We start from the raw sequence: 21,903 nt of genomic DNA on the forward strand, positions 1-21,903 counted from the left end.
TATCTGAGTGAGGCAGGATACAGAGGTATTTATTTTCTTTGGTCCCTTCATTCTGAGGTGCAGTTTGAGCAGACCCTGAGTTCCTCTTGGCTTCTTTCCCACGGCTACATCTTTTGTTGGGTTCTGTAATAACAACACCTTCCTCATGAACATTAGACTCCAGTGTAGTAACAGCTTCCTGTTTTTGCCAGCACCTGGGTGCTTCATCAAACCTGTTGGTTTACTTAATGCTGTCCATGCTTCTGTAGTTGAGCCCTTCATTAAATGCCCTTCAATGAAACTCTTTGGACATCCCAGTTTCCTTCTGGGATCCTGAAAGATGCATTGGGTTATTCTTATGAATTGAACAAACAAAATTTATTTATTTATTAGACAACCCCATGACTCTTTTGCATTGTAGAACTTTATAAAAATGGGATATCTACTTTACTTCATGAACATGAACTTCACTACAGAGAAGTCTTTATAGGTAGCAACTAGGTAGGGGTGGTGCCTCAATCTTCTGATAATTTTACTGAGATAGTAATATTTAAAATAAAGTAATTTGTATTGAATGTATAAGCTTCAATGATGAGTCTTTAGTAACCTATCTGTGTCTAAACATCCTTGGATCCCATCTGGGATTAAGTCCCATTCAAGTAGGAGCTCCCTCCTATTTATGAAATTTTAATTGACATTTTGATCAACTAATTATGTTTCTCACCATATGAATCTTTCTCAAACATTTTTCCTGCTGAGTGATTAAATATCCATGTGGTCCCAGAAAAATAATCAACTCAATTTTCTTCAGCAGTGTTTTTCACTAACTCTGCTTCCTTTTTGACTCTTGAGAGTCCTAGTCGAAAGCTACTTAAATCCCCCATAATAAAGAATACTTTAGCCATTCTACAACTTAACTGAGAACTTTTATGGTCTGGAAAGTCCTCAAATGTTGTATCACCTCTTCTTTTTAATAAGTTACACAATTCAGTCTTTCATCCCAATGTTTTACATGAGCCCCCCCCACCCTTATTACATTCTCTTTCACTTTATGGTGACATTACCCCAAAACAAAGTAAGACTCTTGTTGATTTGCATTTACCTTTTATTATTTATTGACTGTAGATGGAAAATGTTTGTGGACCAAATTTTGAGAGCTTGAAGTTGATTCTAAGTTATAAATGTTCTCAGGGAGTTGAATAATAATAATAATAAATAAATAAACAACTACTATTTATTGAACTCCTATCATGTATCATACAATGTTCTAGACTCATATCATCTCATGTCATCTTTCTAACAATGCTGTACACATTTTTATACCCAATTTACAAATAAGGAAACTGAGACTTAAAGCATCTTTGTCCAAGTTAAATTAATTTGTAAGGGAGGCACTAGGATTTAATCCGGAGTCTTATTCAAAAAACCTTTGGTTGCAAAAATAGACAAGTGGGACTACATCAGACTAAAAAGCTTCTGCACAGCAAAGGAAACCTGAATATCAACATGGAGATAGCTAATATCTGTATGTGCAATTTTACATAATTTTGTATTTGAGAGAAAAATACTTAGATGTTTGTATTTGTTTATTTTGATTTTTTTTTTTTTTTTTTTTTTTTTGCGGTACGGGGGCCTCTCACTGCTGTGGCCTCTCCTGTTGCGGAGCACAGGCTCCGGACGTGCAGGCTCAGTGGCCACGGCTCATGGGCCCAGCCGCTCCGTGGCATGTGGGATCTTCCCGGACCGGGGCACGAACCCGTGTCCCCTGCATCGGCAGGCGCACTCTCAACCACTGCGCCACCAGGGAAGTCCTATTTTGATTTTTTGATAATGGTGTTTGGAAACTCTTGACCTAGCAATTCTTTCCAGAGATCTAGAAGAGTGTGCTAAATCCAAGCTGGTTTATACCGATCTATTGTTTTCTTCAGCTTATAAAATATATTGCTTATGTTGTGGCCTTGTATCTTACCTATATTTCCTCCAGGGCACCAAATCAAAATACAGTACAGAATCTCATAGAAAGTTTCATTGAATATAGCTTTTCTTATCTTGAACTGGAGAAAATGGTGACCCCAAAGGGACATGCATGTATAATGTTTGGTAACCTTATTGCCCTGGAAATTAATATCCTTCCTCCTTTCTATCTCTGTGCTCAGTTAACTATCATTAAAGACAACAACTTAATCATTACTTTATGGAGAGAACTTTCCCTAACCTTCTTGAGTAGGTTAAAATCACCATATTATATGCTTTCACAGCATCTTGTGTCAATGTCTCTTTTGTAGTATTTATGACAGATAAATTTACATTTATTTGTGTGATCTTTTGTGTAATACCATCTCCTCCAAAGCTGTGAGTCTCTTCTTTGGTAATACATATATGAGGAAAGGTTATATAAACAGTCTTATCTTCGAGAAGCTTGTCACACGTAAAATAAAGTGGCTTTTTCACATGTCATAGCTCACTGCTCAGAATTTTAAGGTGGGAAGTGGTGACTGAGAATAGAGCTAATTTCATGTATGGAAGGTTAATGAAGTAGGTCCTTTCTTGGCATATTGAAATAACTGAATAATGCGTGGTGCTGAGATAAAAAAAAAAAAAAACTGGGATGTGCTATAGCTTCTCTTTCTGTTTGGAGTCATTGCTGTGAAATCTCTCATTCGCTTGACCTTCTTGGGCACCTAGTCAGCAGAGAGGTGTACCCACAGATTGTCATGCTCCCCAGACAAGAAGTTATCATTTTCCCACTAATACAATTATGTTGTATCAGTGAGCAGGCAGTATGCTGGCACAATGGAAAAAGTGTGGGTTTTGGAGTCAGCGTGACCTGAATTCAAGATCTGTCCAGGCCTTGTATTGATTAACTGAAAGGCCTGGGGTACCTTCCTTATTCTCTTCAAATTTTAGTTTTTTCTTTTCTTTTTAAATTTTTATTGGACATAGTTGCTTTACAATATTGTGTTAGTTTATACTGCCAGCAAAGGGAATCAGCTGTACATATACATATATCCCCTCTTTTTTGGATTTCCTTCTCATTTAGGTCACCACACAGCACTGAGTAGAGTTCCCTGTGCTATACAGTAGGTTCTCATTAGTTATCTATTTTATACATAGTATCAACAGTATATATGTCAATCCCAATCTCCCATTTCATCCCACCCCCTGACTTTCCCCCTTGGTATCCATATGTTTATTCTCTACATTGGTGTCTCTATTTCTGCTTTGTAAACAAGATCCTCTGTACCAACTTTTTTCAGATTCCACATATATGCGTTAATATACGATATTGGTTTTTCTCTTTCTGATTTACTTCACTCTGTTTGACAGTCTCTAGGTCCATCCATGTCGCTACAAGTGACCCAGTTTCGTTCCTTTTCATGTCCAAGTAATATTCCATTGTATATATAGAATATATATATTCCACATCATATATATATATATATATATATATATATATATATATATATATATACCACATCTTCTTTATCCATTCCTCTCTTGATGGACATTTAGGGTTGCTTCCATGGCCTGGCTATTGCAAATAGTGCTGCAGTGAACACTGTGGTGCATGTGTCTTTTTGATTTATGGTTTTCTCTGGGTATATGCCCAGTAGTGGGATTTCTGGGTCATATGGCAGTTTTATTTTTAGGTTTTTGTGTGTGTGTGTGTGTGTGCTACGCAGGCCTCTCACTGTTGTGGCCTCTCCCGTTGCGGAGCACAGGCTCCGGACGCGCAGGCTCAGCGGCCATGACTCATGGGCCCAGCCGCTCCACGGCATGTGGGATTTTCCTGGACCAGGGCACGAACCTGTGTCCGCTGCATCGGCAGGCAGACTCTCAACCACTGCACCACCAGGGAAGCCCTATTTTTATTTTTTTAAGGAATCTCCATACAGTTCTCCATAGTGGCTGTATCAATTTACATTCCTACCAGCAGTGCATGGGGGTTCCCTTTTCTCCACACCCTCTACAGCATTTATTGTTTGTAGATTTTTTGATATTGGCCATTTGACCAGTTTGAGGTGATACCTCGTTGTAGTTTTGGTTTGCATTTCTTTAATAATTCGTGATGTTCAGCATCTTTTCATGTGTTTGTTGGCCATCTGTATGTCTTCTTTGGAGAAATGTAGTTTTTTCATTTCAAAAATTGTAATTATAATACTTAATTCTCACTGATGGTTAAAAAAGCCAGTGTCTGTAAACCACTTAACACATCACTATTATTCATTATTTTCAGGAAGGTATTAATTTTCAGAAAAAAATGATTCTAAATTAATTGAAAAATATACTAGAAATATTTCCATAGATATCTTGTCAGTCTTGGTAAACTGTGCCAAGTAATAGAATGATTAATTAATTTCCACTTGCATGGAATTGGATGTGGGGTTATATTTTAAAAGTAACAAACTCATATGTGACATTCTTAGCCAAATACCAGCCAGGAAAATATTATTTCCTAAGAATGTTGATACTTAAGGAAATATACTCCCTTTTGTGGACACAAGAGTTTCATTATAGGCCAAGTAATCATTGGAAAGCTTTTGATAGAAAACTGCAGGGAATAAGATCTTTGGAATATGTAAATGCAGTGCAGACAGGTCAGGTTGGGAGTTACCCTGGTAAACGTCTCAAGTCTCAGGATGGGAGGGATCTAAGTTTTCCCTAAAACTTGCCGACTAGGCTGAGATCCCCATCCTGCTGCTGCTCCCCAAGAGCAGAGAGGACACCATCTGATTTCCTTGTCCTGTAGGATCTCACACTTAGGTTCAGCAAGGACAAGATCAGGTGGAGGGTGGGGATGTGGAACCCCATGGAGAAGCAAGGGGTTTTGGCTATTGTATCTGCTCAGTCGGTAGCATAGGAACCAGAGGGCTCCTCCCCAGGAAACCAGCTGAGGGCTGGCCACGTGGACCTGTGGGTGGAAGCCACAGTGAGAGGTTGGAGATACTCAGCTCCCAGTTCTTTGTTAGAGAGCAGAGTTTTTTCCCATCTTAAGCACTTGGTCCACCACCTGTGCACTCGGCACCCAGGTGTCTCCAAGAGCATCAACTCTCAGGCCTTTAGTTACATTGCTTGATGTGAGCAGAGCCTGAGTTTCTCCTGAAATGTGGAATCTGCTGGATGGTGCTGATGGTACTGATGGTGCTGGAATGATTTGGCTGAGGTGCTGGAATGGTGCTGATGGTGCTGGTGGTGTACTGATGGTGCTGGAATGATTTGGCTGAGGAGAGCAAATTTCACATATCTAGGGGTAGTGTGATAGTCCTTTCCTGGCCTGTGCATGGTATTCTAAACAGTGAACTAAGGCACCCTGCTAAGGTAAGAAAAGATCTGGGAAGCAGATGTATGATAGCTGTGCTGGTACATTTGTATTCTTTGGAGTCACTGGGGTACATTTTCTTTGAAGAAAAATGAGCCACATATTCTCCTTACTGCTTAGTTCACGTACCAAATTCCCTGAGGCTTCTCCCATTTTAGCTTAGCTAACTCATAAAAGAAATAGAATGTAGCGAAAGTAAAATATTACCAGTTATTGTGCTTTAGGCTTTAATGTTTTGTTTTGGTGCACTCCTTACTTTGTTCTCATGTCTGTATTCCTGGCAAAACCACCGACAAATGAAAGAATATAACTTGCCTCATAGGGCTACATGTGTTCCCTGTAACCCTGTGTATTCATTCATTGTACTTTGTTAATTTATCAAGTTGACATTCCTGATGGTGATTAAGATGATCTGAGTTATGTAAAATAAACTGAAGTAAATGAAACCCAGAACTAAAGACTCCTGTACATCTCTGCCTGACTTGCCTACCCTTAGAAACCTCACTTAATCTTCAAGGTCCACATCAAATGCTACCAACATCAGAAAGTCTTTTCCATAAGCAGATCTTTTTTCCTCCCTGCTAGGATCTCCTGGCTCATCTTTTCTGCATCATTAACATTTGGCAGTTATTTCCCATTCTACATTGTGGGTTACTTGGTTGTGTGTTTACATAAAAAAAATTGTAATCTCCTAACGCTAGGGCCTTTTTATTTTTTAAATTAGTCTTTGTGTTTTCCACCCTACCCAGCACAAAGAGAAATCCAAGAAGTATTTTTTATGTGATGGTATTTCTGTTTGTCTTGTTGATGGATCAAAAATGAATTCCACACCTATTTGCCAGGGATATGATGTGAAAAAGGCAGATGTGGTCTCTGCCTTTGATTAGAAATAATAACTTTGGGGAAATGAGCTGCTGACTGGAGTGGTGAGCAGCCTTGCTGAGCATCAGAAGAGTGACCTAATACAGCTAATCTGCAAGGACTGGAAAGTGAATTACAACAGGAGAAAATCAGACTTCCATGCAGTGGATGCTTGATGCATTTTTATAAGCCTAAGCCGTGTGGCTGACAGTGTCTTGGTGCTTCGGCCAGATGTCAGACCTGAGACTCTGAGGTGGGAGAGCTGGGTTTAGGACATTGGCCCACCAGAGACCTCCCAGCCCCATGCAATATCAAATGGTGAAAGCTCACCCAGAGATCTCCATCTCAGTGCTAAGACCCAGCTCCACTCAACGACCAGCAAGCTACAGTGCTGAACACCCTATGCCAAAGAACTAGCAAGACAGGAACACAACCCCATCCATTAGCAGAGAGGCTGCCTAAAATCATATTAAGTTCACAGACACCCCAAAACACACCACCAGACGCAGTCCTGCCTACCAGAAAGACAAGATCCAGCCTCATCCACCAGAACACAGGCATTCGTCCTCTCACCAGGAAGCCTACAAAACCCACTGAATCAACCTTACCCACTGCGGACAGACACCAAAAACAATGGGAACTACAAACCTGCAGCCTGTGAAAAGGAGACCCCAAACACAGTAAGGTAAGCAAAATGAGAAAACAGAGAAATATACAGCAGATGAAGCAGCAAGGTAAAAATGCACCAGACCAAACAAATGAAGAGAAAATAGGCAGTCTACCAGAAAAAGAATTCAGAGTAACAACAGTAAAGAGGATCCAAAATCTTGGAAATAGAATGGAGAAAATACAAGAAACGTTTAACAAGGACTTAGAAGAACTAAAGAGCAAACAAACAATGATGAGAAACACAATAAATGAAATTAAAAATCCTCTAGAAGGAGTCAATAGCAGAATAACTGAGGCAGAAGAAAGGATAAGTGACCTGGAAGATTAAAATAGTGGAAATAACTACCGCAGAGTAGAATAAAAACAAAAAATGAAAAGAATTGAGGACACTCTCAGAGACCTTTGGGACAACGTTAAATGCACCAACATTTGAATTATAGGGGTCCCAGAAGAAGAAGAGAAAAACAAAGGGACTGAGAAAATATTTGAAGAGATTATAGTTGAGAACTTCCCTAATATGGGAAAGGAAATAGTCAATCAAGTCCAGGAAGCACAGAGAGTCCCATACAGGATAAATCCAAGGAGAAACATGCCAAGACACATATTAATCAAACTATCAAAAATTAAATACAAAGAAAAAATATTAAAAGCAGCAAGGGAAAAGCAACAAATGACATACAAGGGAACCCCCACAAGGTTAACAGCTGATCTTTCAGCAGAAACTTGGCAAGCCTAAAAGGAGTGGCAGGACATATTTAAAGTGATGAAAGACAAAAACCTACAAACAAGATTACTCTACCCAGCAAAGATCTCATTGAAATTCAATGGAGAAATTAAAACCTTTACAAACAAGCAGAAGCTAAGAGAATTCAGCACCACCAAACCAGGTTTACAACAAATGCTAAAGGAACTTCTCTAGGCAGGAAACATAAGAGAAGGAAAAGACCTACAGTAACAAACCCAAAACAATTAAGAAAATGGTAATAGGAACATACATATCAATAATTACCTTAAATGTAAATGGAATAAATGCTCCAACGAACAGACATAGACTGGCTGAATGGATACAAAAACAAGACCCGTATATATGTTGTCTACAAGAGACCCACATCAGACCCAGGGACACATACAGACTGAAAGTGAGGGAATGAAAAAAGATATTCCATGTGAATGGAATTCAAAAGTAAGCTGGAGTAGCAATTCTCATATCAGACAAAATAGACTTTAAAATAAAGACTAATACAAGAGACAAAGAAGGACACTACATAATGATCAAGGGATCAATCCAAGAAGAAGATATAACAATTGTAAATATTTATGCACCCAACATAGGAGCACCTCAATACATAAGGCAAATGCTAACAGCCATAAAAGGGGAAATTGACAGTAACACAGTAATAGTAGGGGACTTTAACATTCCCACTTTCATCACTGGACAGATCATCCAAAACGAAAATAAATAAGGAAACACAAGGTTTAAATGACACATTAAACAAGATGAACTTAATTGATATTTATAGGACATTCCATCCAAAAGCAACAGAACACACTTTCTTCTCAAGTGCTCATGGAACATTCTCCAGGATAGATCATATCTGGGGCACAAATCAAGCCTTGGTATATTTAAGAAAATTGAAATCATATCCAGTATCTTTTCTGTCCACAATACTATAAGACTAGATATCAATTACAGAAAAAAATCTGTAAAGAATAGAAACACATGGAGGCTAAACAATACACTACTAAAGAACAAAGAGGTCACTGAAGAAATCAAAGAGGAAATCAGAAAATACCTGGAAACAAATGACAATGAAGACACGATGACCCAAAACCTATGGGATGCAGCAAAAACAGTTCTAAGAGGGAAGTTCATAGCAATACAATCCTACATCAAGAAACAAGAAAAATCTCAAATAAGTCACCTAACCTTAAACCTAAAGCAATTAGAGAAAGAAGAATTAAAAAAACCCTAAGTTAGCAGAAGGAAAGAAATCATAAATATCAGATCAGAAATAAATGAAAAAGAAATGAAGGAAACAATAGCAAAGATCAATAAAACTAAAAGCTGGTTCTTTGAGAAGATAAACAAAATTTATAAACCATTAGCCAGACTCATCAAGAAAAAAAGGGAGAAGACTCAAATCAATAGAATTAGAAATGAAAAAGGAGAAGTAACAACTGACACTGCAGAAATACAAAGGATCATGAGAGATTACTACAAGCAACTATATGCTAATGAAATGGACAATCTGGAAGAAATGGACAAATTCTTAGACAAGCACAACCTTCCGAGGCTGAACCAGGAAGAAATAGAAAATATAAACAGACCAATCACAAGCACTGAAATTGAAACTGTGATTAAAAATCTTCCAACAAACAAAAGCCCTGGACCAGATGGCTTCACAGGAAAATTCTATCAAACATTTAGAGAAGAGCTAACACCTATCCTTCTCAAACTCTTCCAAAATATAGTAGAGGGACGAACACTCCCAAATTCATTCTACGAGGCCACCATCACCCTGATACCCAAACCAGACAAAGATGACAGAAAGAAAGAATACTAGAGCCCAATGTCACTGATGAACATAGATGCAAAAATCCTCAACAGAATACTAGGAAACAGATTCCAACAGCACATTTAAAGGATTATACACCATGATTAAGTGAGGTTTATCCCAGGAATGCAAGGATTTTTCAATATATGCAAATCAATCAATGTGATACACCATATTAACAAATTGAAGGAGAAAAACCATATGATCATCTCAATAGATGCAGAAAAAGCTTTCAACAAAATTCAACACCCATTTATAATAAAAACCCTCCAGAAAGTAGGCATAGAGGGAACTTACCTCAATGTAATAAAGGCCATATATGACAAACCCACAGCCAACATCGTTCTAAATGGTGAAAAACTGAAACCATTTCCACTAAGATCAGGAAAAAGACAAGGTTGTCCACTCTCACCACTATTATTCAACGTAGTTTTGGAACTTTTAGCCACAGCAATCAGAGAAGAAAAAGAAATAGAAGGAATCCATATCAGAAAAGAAGTAAAACTGTCACTGTTTGCAGGCGACATGATACTATACATAGAGTATCCTAAAGATGCTACCAGAAAACTACTAGAGCTAATCAATGAATTTAGTAAAGTAGCAGGATACATAATTAATGCAGAGAAATCTCTTGCATTCCTATACACTAATGATGAAAAATATGAAAGAGAAATTAAGGAAACACTCCCATTTACCATTTCAACAAAAAGAATAAAATACCTAGGAATAAACCTACCTAAGGAGACAAAAATCCTGTATACAGAAAATCATGAGACACTGATGAAAGAAATTAAAGATGATACAACAGATGGAGAAATGTACCATGTTCTTGGATTGGAAGAAGCAACATTGTGAAAATGACTATGCTACCCAAAGCAATCTACAGATTCAATGCAATCCCTATTAGACTACCAGTGGCATTTTTCACAGAACAATAACAAAAAATTTCACAATTTGTATGGAAACATAAAAGACCCCGAATAGCCAAAGCAATTCTTGAGAAAGAAAAACAGAGCTGGAGTAATCAGGCTCCTGGACTTCAGACTATACTACCAAGCTACAGTAATCAAGACAGTATGGTACTGGCAGAAAAATAGAAATATAGATCAATGGAACAGGATAGAAAGTCCAGAGATAAACCCATGCACCTATAGTCCACCTACTTTACAACAAAGGAGGCAAGAACGTACAATGGAAAAAAGACACCCTCTTCATTAAGTGGTGCTGGGAAAACTGGAGAGCTACACATAAAAGAATGAAATTAGAACACTCCCTAACACCATACACAAAAATAAACTCAAAATGGATTAAAGACCTAAATGTAAGGCCAGACACTATAAAACTCTTAGAGGAAAACTTAGGAAGAACACTCTATGACATAAATCACAGCAAGATCCTTTTTTACCCGCCTCCTAGAGTGATGCAAATAAAAACAAAAATAAACAAATGGGACCTAATGAAACTTAAAAGTTTGCACAGCAAAGGAAAGCACAAATAAGACGAAAAGACAACCCTCAGAATGGGAGAAAATGTTTGCAAACAGAGCAACTGACAAAGGATTAATCTCCAAAATATACAAGCAGCTTATGCCGCTCAATATCAGAAAAACAAACAATCCAATCCAAAAATGGGCAGAAGACCTAAATAGACATTTCTCCAAAGAAGATATACAGATTGCCAACAAACACATTAAAGGATGCTCAACATCACTAATCATTAGAGAAATGCAAATCAAAACTACAATGAGATATCACCTCACACCAGTCAGAATGGCCATCATCAAAAAATCTAGAAACAATAAATGCTGGAGAGGGTGTGGAGAAAAGGGAACCCTCCTTCACTGTTGGTGGGAATGTAAATTGATACAGCCACTATGGAGAACAGTATGGAGGTTCCTTAAAAAACTGAAAATAGAACTACCATACGACCCAGCATTACCACTCATGGGCATATACCCTGAGAAAACCATAATTCAAAGAGTCATGTACCACAATGTTCATTGCAGCTCTATTTACAATAGCCAGCACATGGAATCAACCTAAGTGTTCATCGACAGATGAATGGATAAAGAAGATGTGGCACATATACACAATGGAATATTACTCAGCCATAATAAGAAACGGAATTGATTTATTTGTAGTGAGGTGGTTGGACCTAGAGTCTGTAATACAGAGTGAATTAAGTCAGAAAGAGAAAAACAAATACCTAATGCTAACACATATATATGGCATCTAAAAAAAAAAAGTTTCTGAAGGACCTAGGGGCAGGACAGGAGTAAAGACATGGACGTAGAGAATGGACTTCAGCACATGGGGAGGGGGAAGGGCAAGCTGGGATGAAGTGAGAGAGTGGCATGGACATATATACACTACCAAATGTAACATAGATAGCTAGTGGGAAGCAGCCACATAACACAGAGAGATTAGCTTGGTGCTTTGTGACCACCTAGAGGGGGTGAGATAGGGAGGGTGAGAGGGAGATGCAAGAGGGAGGAGATATGGGGATACATGTATACCTATAGCTGATCCACTTTGTTATACAGTAGAAACTTACATACCACTGTAAAGCAATTATACCTCAATAAAGATGTTATAGAAAAAAAAAAAAAAAAGAACCAGACCATGCTGGCACCCTAATCTTGGACTTCCCACCTCTAGAACTGTGAAAAATAAATGTCTGTTTTCTTTAAAAGAAAAAAAAAAGAGAAAGAATAACTTCTTCCTTCTATGGCCTCTATGACTGCATGTTGAGAAGTAGAGTGGGAGAAGGTAAGAAGAGGCTGGAAAGGAAAGGAAAATGGGGTAGTTCAAAGAAACATGATTAGTTTGTTGGAAAGTGCGTACATCATCCCAGTTCTCATTTTCACAGTAAAGTTGTTTTTTTTTAAAAACATCTTTATTGAAGTATAATTGCATTAGAATGGTGTGTTAGTTTCTGCTTTATAACAAAGTGAATCAGCTATACATATACATATATCCCCATATCTCCTCCCTCTTGCATTTTTAGGTAAAGTTCACTTTTTTTCTTTTTTTTTTTTGCGGTACGTGGGCCTCTCACTGTTGTGGCCTCTCCCGCTGTGGAGCACAGGCTCCGGACGAACAGGCTCAGCGGCCATGGCTCACGGGCCCAGCCGCTCTGTGGTATGCGGGATCTTCCCGGACCGGGGCACGAACCCGCGTCCCCTGCATCGGCAGGCAGACTCTCAACCACTGCACCACCAGGGAAGCCCAGGTTCTCATTTTTAAGTAGAGTCTTACTCCATTGACTCTGGAGTAATTCCCCTGTCTGTGTTCAAATTCCCACTCTGCTTTCTCTCCGGGTGACCTTGCAATTGTTATTTAATCTCACAGAGGCTCAATTTCTACCATTAAGTGAGCCTAGCACATCAGATTAGATGATGTTGGATGCCTGGCTCCTAATATGTGCTTAATTACTGTGGGTGGTTATTACTTTTATTATCATTATCACTATTATTAGCTGCTGTTATCTTAATAGCATTAAGGAGGGCATGTCCTTAAGGACATGGATTCTAAGGATTCTGAGTGGGGCATGTCCAGGACTGCCTGGAACAGGGCAGAGGCAGCCCAGGCTGGGGATTTGCTCAGAGGCTTCCTTTCCCAGGTGGCTGGCTTAGGGTCCCTGAACAGCTCTGAAGGGTGTGCTGGAACCTTCCATCTCGGGACTTCGTCTGACAGGCATGGATGGACTTCCCAGTACTCACCTTCTGCTGGCAGTCCTCCTTTTGCCCACAATTAGCCTTACTAGATGGGAGAGTATGTGAAAGGAGAGAGAAATTTCCTCTCCTCTTTGGCCTCCTGGCTCTGAGTTTACTTAGATCTGAAGGGAAAAATCCTGTTCAGTATTTTGTGAGTTAAACTTTCCTGGCTAGAACTTTGTTTTCTCAAATACTAACAAAATGGATTTTTTTTCTCCCCTACCCTCTCTTGTTAATAGGGTGCTGAGAAAATTTTGTCAATGAATGAATCAGGAGAACTGCAAGACCTCTTAACCAAAATTGAGGTAATTGTGCTTTTAGCAACTTATTTTTAGTAATCAAAACATTCAACACACTCTGATTGTAATTGAGTTTTCCTAATTGAATTTTTCTCTGTGTTCTTACAAATATGTAACAGGATACATGTGGCGGTTTTAATTTGCTACCACCTACGGTGAGATTTCCTCCAGCTAGAGTGACTTTAGTGTTAGTGTCTAACAACCTCGTAGTATTAGGTGAAAATTCCAGTAGGCTTTATTAGAGCCTAATTCTCTGTTATAGAGATGTTGATGAGGTGTTTCATGTCAGGCCGTTATCTTGAAGCACATATAAAATTTTTTATTTAAATTATTTTATTTTTCCTACAGACCAGCTCATCATTTCTAAAGATTAGAGAAGAAGTTATTTCTCCAAAAGTGCACCTTTTAATTTTGTTCCTATATTTATGATGACAACATCTGAGAAATACTTATTCAAATATATGATGTATCAAATGAATATGCAACCAGGAAACCCTTAATACCTCTCTGCTCCAGTATTTTATCAGCCTACTTCTCTCTATATGTAGGATAAAATATATATATTTTTTATAGTCTAAACTGGGACACCTTGAGAGTGAAAAGGGTGCATTAATAATTATTCTGTGGCAGTGAACCTGAACCCAGACTTTCCCAGGGGAACTATGCAATATGGTTACATGGTATCTATTGTGCCACGCCAGCTCTTTTTGGTCCAATCTCCTTTGCTGACCTCATTTCTGATTCTCTACCATTCCTTCCACTTCGTGGTTTTTTACCACCATTCCTTTGTGCAAGCCTGCTATTGTTCCATTTCCTCATTCCCCTTCACCATCTTCAAGGCGCATCTGCAGTATCACCTCTTCCCCACATCATTCCTGATCTCTCACACCTTTGCATTCCTGTATCCCTCTTTTTCTTAGGTGCTTATCAAAGTCTTTTAATTTTTGTATTACTTGTCTTTGGGCATTTAATTCATGTCCCAAATGAACTATATACTACTTGGTGTTAGGAATCATGTTTTATTCATATAGTAATTTTACCGAGAAAGACAAACACAATGAGGGTGTGTACTTGATAATCTAAAATTCCTCTCAGCTCTAAAATCTGTATGGGTGGGTTCATTTCTTTCCTTTTGTCCCTGTACTCTACTCCAACTCCATGAAACCATCAATTTGGGTTAATATGTATGTTTTATTTAAGTGATTTAACTTGGTTAATATGTATTATTATTTTCTCTGCACATTTTTACTCTTACAAATGATGTCATGTAATGTACCTAATTGTGTTTCAAATTATTTTCTTAGGCACTATGCTTCTAAGAACCATCGATATTGCTATGCGAACCTTTAATCCATTTCTTCTAACTGCTGTGTACTTTCCCACAACATCACTGTTGAATAGAACTTCCTTTGATGATGGAACTCTTTTATATCTGTACTATCCAAAACAGTAGTCACTGGCTGCATGTGGCTGTTGAACGCTTAGCATGTAGCTAGTGCGACTGAAGAACTGAATTTTTAATTTTATTTAACTTTACTTGATTTAAGTTTAAATTCAAGTCAAGTAAAATTAAATACAAATTTTAAAATAAATAAACTAATTAACCATATCTGACCGATGGCTCCTACTTTGGACAATGCAGCTGCATGGAGCCCACCCAGTATTTTTTATCTACTCATTTTTTCCACTGATGTCCTCTAACTTCTCCCTCAAACAAACAGTGCTGCAAGGAGCAACCTTGACCATGTTTGCTTGTGGATTTCTCTGAGAGTAGGAATCACTGGGTAATAGCTTATGCATATCCCCAGTTTTTCAGGTAGTGCCAGATGGCTCTCCATGATGCTTGCAGCATCCAACACTCCCTCCTGTGGAGAAAGCGGTTTCATATGTTCCCACATTCCTGGCAATGTTTTACATCGTTCTCCAATTTTCTGTTGTCTGATGTTTGCCAGGGTAGTAGGTATAGAGAGATATTGCCTTATCATTTTAATTAATGTTTTTCTGATAACCATTGAGTTTGGGCATTTCCTTGTATGCTTGTTAAATTTTTAAATTTCTTCTTCTGTAAGTTGTGTATTCTTATCCTTGCCCATGAAAAGTGTTGGAACTGTCTTTTTTGTTGTTGTTGTTGATTCTCAAAAGATCCTTCTATATTCTAGATATTAGCTTTTTTTTTTTTTTTTTTTTGCGGTACGCGGGCCCCTCACTGTTGCGGCCTCTCCCACTGCGGAGCACAGGCTCCGGACGCGCAGGCTCAGCTGCCATGGCTCACGGGCCCAGCCGCTCCGCGGCATGTGGGATCTTCCCGGACCGGGGCACGAACCCGTGTCCCCTGCATCGGCAGGCAGACTCTCAACCACTGCGCCACCAGGGCAGCCCCCTGTGCCAATTTTTTATTATAGTAAATCCCCATATGTACCTGGGTCTTTGTCTGAGCTTTCTAATCCGTTCCATTGCTCTATTTGTTCCTGTTGTATCAATATCCTACTGTTGTTATTTCTGTGATTTAAAAGCATCTTTTAGAGTCTTATAAAGTGAATGTCCCTCATTACTCTTCTTTTTAAAGGTTGACGATTGACTTAGCTATTCATAGACTTTATTCTTTTGAGTCTATAATTTCTTAATTCTGCAACTTGATTAACACCGCCATGCTATATATTAACATAACCTCTCTCTTTCTCTCAGCTCAAAGAATTTTGAAAGAGGATTTTATGCTCCTCATTAAGTCTGTCTCAATTCTACAGATGACATAAATAAGCCAGAAACATTTAAAACTATTCTTAATGTTGAAATATATACAATAGTACGGTACTGGCTTCTACCGTTCATAGGATTTATAAGGTGTTATAACTCTGTTGGGCTGCTTTGTCCATATAACAAAACTGGTAGAGAATTTGCAGCCATCCAGAAAGCCCTGAACTCTGCCTGTGAGGGACCTGGGGTTTAAGGCAAACTCACCCAGGCAAAGAGACTGGCCTTGGAGAAGCAGTTGGAAGAACCAGGAAAAGTGGATAAAGGACAAGATTCAGATCCAAACCCATTCCATTCTTCTGGTTGGCTTTTGGCAATGAAACAGGAGTTTAATATTCCTGAGGTAGGAAACATTGGAGTCCTTACTAAGTAGCAAGTAATATTCTTGGTATTATACGTATTAAGTTATTGAAACGTTACAATAACTCTGCAAGGTGGGTTCTATTATTATCCTTGTTTTACAGACAAGAGAATGGAGGCACAGAGGATTAAATCACTTGCTCCAGACCTTACAAATAGTGTTTGATTCATGATTTTAATGAGCCTGACTCCATAATCTTAACCATGAATCTATGCGGCCATCACTCTCAAATTAAGTGTCATGTAGGTATCTGGGAAATCTGATCAAATGTGGCAGGAGCCAAGGCCCAGATGAGAAGTTTACTGGGAGGTAGGCAGAGTACTAGGTCCAGGAAACAGACTGAATTTTAACACTTGGATCTTATGCTAGTGTGGCATTGTGGAAGAGGGGAAAATTGGCAATAACTTCGGAGAGAAACCAGACAGCTCCTACTAAGTTCTAATTTGCTGTTACTTGGGTGCTGCATAATTCATCACCCTGGTCTTTGTAATTCAGGCCCCAGTTTTCAGCAGTTACCCCAGTAATGACGAGGAAAGAGGCTTAGCATCTGCAGCTGGGTCATCAGAAACGGTGTCAGCAAATCAAATTTCAAGTTTTCTGGCCCAAGAATTCTAGCATACTTCCCATCTAAGTGAAAATTGCTCGGGGAACCTGAGGGGGCCTGATTCGCTGATGAAGACTTGTCAGTGGCCTCAAACATGAGGAGCTGGCCAAAAGCAGCAGAAGCAAGTGAAATATGGCGATAGCTGGTATGAGACTTGGATTTAATAAGGCTACCTGTACCAGTGCGGGTTCTGCTCCTGGGACAGTTTGCAGGGGATCTTCCCAGTAACATATGAGCTCTGCATGGACACAGATTCTTGCCTATTTTGTTCTGTTCTTTACCTCTAGCGCCTAGAACAGGAATTGGAAAATAATGGGCACTCAATAATTATTTGTTGAGTGAATAGATGAATGAATCCTCTTTCATCCAAGGTTTTTTTTTTTGTCTGTTTTGTTGTTTGTTTGTTTGTTTTTGAGAAGGCAAAGCAGTTAATCAATGAAAAAGAAGAGAAAAAGAATTATTTTATGTAAGAGAACACTTGGGTGAAAAAGATGAATAAAATCACCATTGGGGGGTAAAATTTATTTATATATTTATGTATTTACTTATATAAATAAACAGGCTAAAGATCAAAAGCGAAGAGATGTCTAAGGATTTCCCCCAAACAATAACCGAGATGGATAGCTGATCCTGATGTTTCCCACACAGAGGAAGTCAGGGCATCCCTGAGATGATTAGCAATCACCTTGTTATGGCAGGTACTGGATTAAAGATCTCAGATGGTAGAGAAGCTCTAAGTAAGCTTCTGCCTTGCTGTTTCTTTTAAAGATATGAGCAAACATTTTGTTGTCATTGCTGGTGAGATTGCCAACATAGTGTCCACTTTTGTACATTTTTCCTTGTAAAGCCTGATTTGTTATTTATGAAGAACAGAGGTAAGATTCCCATCTATACACTGAGGATGCTGGAAGTGGCACAGGCTGTCTGTACAAGGCATTGGAGCTATCAAAGACTGGCCTGACCCTCCCTGGAGAAGCACCATTCCGGGTGATGTTGCTTCTCTGTGGGGTGGATGGCCGCAGCATGTTCAGAGACTACAGCAGCAGAGTACCACCTACTCACCTGGGAAATCAGGCCAAGTGCTCTGGCTGCCTCTCTCTGGAATTGGAACATCTTTTTAAGTAGGGTTGTGGCAGTACATCCCATTGGGTCAAGAATCAGACTCGTCCATCTGGCTTATGCATTCGGGAATATAAGCAACAAATTTCCTCTGTGTCAGCATTTTGTTCAGGGGCTTCTTTCCCAGCTCTGCAAATTGAGAATGCTAGGAACTCTAATTATCAGGAACGATTCTGTTTATTAAGAGCTAGGTCAGACAGAGAGTCGTTTATTAGGCACTTAACAAGAATTTGCTGAATTAAATTATTGAATATAGTTTAAAACAAAATACATAGAAAAAGGTGAGTCATCCAGAGATGATTATATGCCAAGTGTTCACTCTTTGATAATCTGTTACATGGAGTGAGTCTGCTTCATAGACAAGCTGGATGATGGGGTTTATGGTCGTGGAGACTCAGATAAGTTGCTTCCTCTTTGGTAAAATACTTAAGAGATTTTCTAGCTCTCCTAAAATAAGGTTAGATGATCTGAGTTCAGAAATAAGAAGTGCATTCATTTCCTGATCTTGAAGAAAACACAGAAGACCCTTGATCTTAGCATCCTGTTCCTATGTTCCTATATAACAGCAAAAACTCTTTATATTTATGAAATTTGAGTTTGTGCTACAAAGGAAACCCATTTGACAATCATTCATGAACTCCCCCCTTGTCCCCTTGGTCCTTTGTTAGAGACTAGGGAATGCTTGGGGGCTTCAGTTCAGATGACTGCAGTATGGAGTGGACGTATTCGAAGACCACAAATAAATTTCCTAAAATAAAATTAATATATGAATACAAAAAGCTACATCATCATTTTTAAATGGAATCACAAATAGACCAAGGCCATCCTCAAATAATGTCGTCAGAATCTCTGCAACACTATGATGAGATCTGCCTTTTACTCAAAGGGTTGTTGAGAAGATTTAATGAGTGAATCATGTAAAGTGAATAGAACATTGCCTGGTATGTAGTAACCACTCAATAAGATTCGTCATTATTCATCATTATTTCACTAATAAATCCTTATTTGTAGCTGAGAGCTACTACTAAGAGAACAGGGAGGTCTCTGGTTCACTGCTATATCCCCTACACCTTGCACAGTTCCTGGCAATGTGGACTAATTTGTGGAATGAGACCACTGAGTTTTATTTTTTTAAATTCCCTTGCCAAGAATATATGAACAGAAAGAGGTAAAAGGGAGGATGATTTTGCACTCCTTTTTTCTTGAATTCCACCCCCAAGGGACAGGCCTCTACCCAAACCACTATTCAGAAAAGGGGCACTCCGTAGATTTAGTTCTCTTACTGGGTGCTATTCGCAGCCAGGTCTGCATGGTTTCAAGCTTTGCTGGGCTCCAGGACACTGAAGAGCTACCCTAGATTTCTTAATTGCTTGAAGGTCAAAGTGTCTCCCGTTAACCTCTTCATTGAAAGTGGAAGTCTGTTTTGTTACTACCGATAATGACTATTGTTAACTTCAGTTATTCCTGCTTCCTCCAACCTGGAACACTGTTCAAATTCGGGGAATTTTTTAGCTCTTTTTCCATCTTGCACTGACGGCAAAGCTGTCTACTGAGGTATTGGACTTAGGGCACAGGAACATGTAGTATAAGCCAGCTCTTTCTCATTGTTGGAGCTCTTTTACGTTGGAACCGGAGTTCCAATATAACAAAAGCGCTCTTTGAAGGAGATGGCTAGGAATGACTGAATTATTTACTATTATTAGAAGAACAAGTGGAATAGCTTATACTGGGTGATGTAACAGGAATAGAATTTCTGGAGGCTAGTGGAACACTGGGGGAGCCTTAGTGGGTCCCCTCAAGACCCACTCCCACCCACCCCCACCCCACTTCTGCTTCATTTGCAGCATTTATCCTTTTAACGGTTTTATGTTTTGGAAATCCCATGTAATATATTATTTGGGAAAAAATGGATGTAAGTAAAGGTTGAAAACTACTCTTAAAGAGGAAAGGGCATGCATATAGTTCTTGAAGAGAGTTCTCTAATTTCTAATTTTCAAATTCCACTGTGACCTGAACATTTTTTTTAACTCATTAAGAGACTTTGTTTCATCATTTGTGAAATGAGATAGTCTCTATTACGTCAGGTTCGTGTGAGAATTGGATATAGACACTACATCATGTGTAAGCTATCCCTTTCCTCTCCCAAGTTTATGGCTGAAACAGCTAATTTTTCCTGAGTGGAAGTGGCCTCAGAATCTTTCCAATACTGTGCTCCAAGACATCAGAATTTGCACGTGAATTGAAACACATTTACTCTCCCTTTCTTACAGTGGTAACACTTTAGACCAGAAGACTAAATATAGAAGTGTTTAAATAAAATGACTCTATGAATGGTAGAAAATGGTTGTGTCATGTGACCACAAGCAATTTAACTTGAGGCAGCAGTTAATAAAAATCTCTTCAAATAAGGATTTATTAGTGAAATAATAACTAATCATGTCTTGTTAAGTAGCTACAATGTGCCAGGCAATATTCTATTCACTTTACATGAATTAACTCATTAAATTGTTGAGACAATTTAATGAGTGAATTAAAGTAAAAGACATATCTTTTAAGTAAAAGACATATCTCATCATGGCATTGCACAGATTCTGACATTGTTTTATTTTATTTATTTATTTTTTCTTATTATTATTCTATTACTTCCTGTTCTTGATCAGTTGAATCAACTGATTTTACCATCTTACAAATATAAAATTAACAGATGTTTTAGAATACAAAGAAATAACCATCGTAACTGAAGTGACCATCTGTAATGGTTAATGACTCTTCCATGGGCTTTTCCCATTTGGAAAACTTGAAGGCAAAGAAAGATATACTAGATCCAGTTTGTTTAAAGTATGGACTACAGCACTGAGTAATCTAATGAAAAGTTCTGTCTCTAAATTTCAAATTGACAGCCAAATTTAAACTGAGTTTGAGACAACAGAGCTTGACAATTTCTGGTATGCTCATTGTGCTGGTAAACAAATGGCTGGAGATTCCTGGGGAGAAACTCTGTGACCACCAGTTTGCAAGTGATGATGTTATTTTAGAATGACCTTGGTCTATTTGTGATTCTCTCTAGAAAGAACAATGTGGCTTTTAGTATTTATATATTAACTTCATTTTAGAAAATTTATTTTTTCTGAATTGTGGAGAAACTTTAAGAAAGAGCAGACTCATTATATATTTAACATTTGATATTTTGACCCTTTGAAAGTAATTTTTGTAAATCATGTTCCAGGCCCATGATATAAGATAATGTTACCAAACCAAACTTGGGTCCACTCACCCATGCAGTAAAGCCAATCTACTGATACTGGCGTGTGGTAAAGGAAAGTACAACGTTTATCGTAAGGTGCCCAACATGGGGCCAAGCAAGGAGTATGGGCAGCTCATGCTCAAAAGATCCAAACTCCCCAGTGGCCTTCAGGGAAGGGTTTTTAAAGACAAAGTGAGGGAGAGGGTCACAGAGTGCCTGATCAGCTCGTGAACATCCTCCTGATTGGTTGGCGGTGAGGTAACAGGGTGGTATTTTGGGAGTTAACATCATCAACCTTCTGGTTCCAACCTGTCTGGAGTCTACATACTGGAGGTCAGCATGCAGTTAACGTCTTCCACCTCGTTGGCAGTGGGGGGTCTTAGTATCTGCAAAACAACTCCAGGATATGGCTCAGGATATTATCTT

At 38.7% G+C, this 21,903-nt stretch overlaps 1 protein-coding gene across 4 annotated transcripts in view; it reads left to right on the forward strand.

The window, feature by feature from the left end:
- The window catches only part of GRXCR1 (glutaredoxin and cysteine rich domain containing 1), a 313,882-nt gene that overhangs the window by 283,500 nt on the left and 8,479 nt on the right, over nucleotides 1-21,903 (forward strand). Inside the window, exon 3 of one of the 4 annotated variants that reach the window (XM_030881156.2) lies at nucleotides 13,339-13,404. The exons of the other annotated variants lie outside the window; for them this stretch is intronic. Coding sequence (XP_030737016.1) covers nucleotides 13,339-13,404 — 66 coding nt within the window. The remainder of the gene's footprint in view (nucleotides 1-13,338; nucleotides 13,405-21,903) is intronic. 4 annotated transcript variants of the gene reach the window in all.

Source organism: Globicephala melas, chromosome 5 (assembly GCF_963455315.2).
Source record: "Globicephala melas chromosome 5, mGloMel1.2, whole genome shotgun sequence".
Lineage (NCBI taxonomy): Eukaryota > Metazoa > Chordata > Mammalia > Artiodactyla > Delphinidae > Globicephala > Globicephala melas.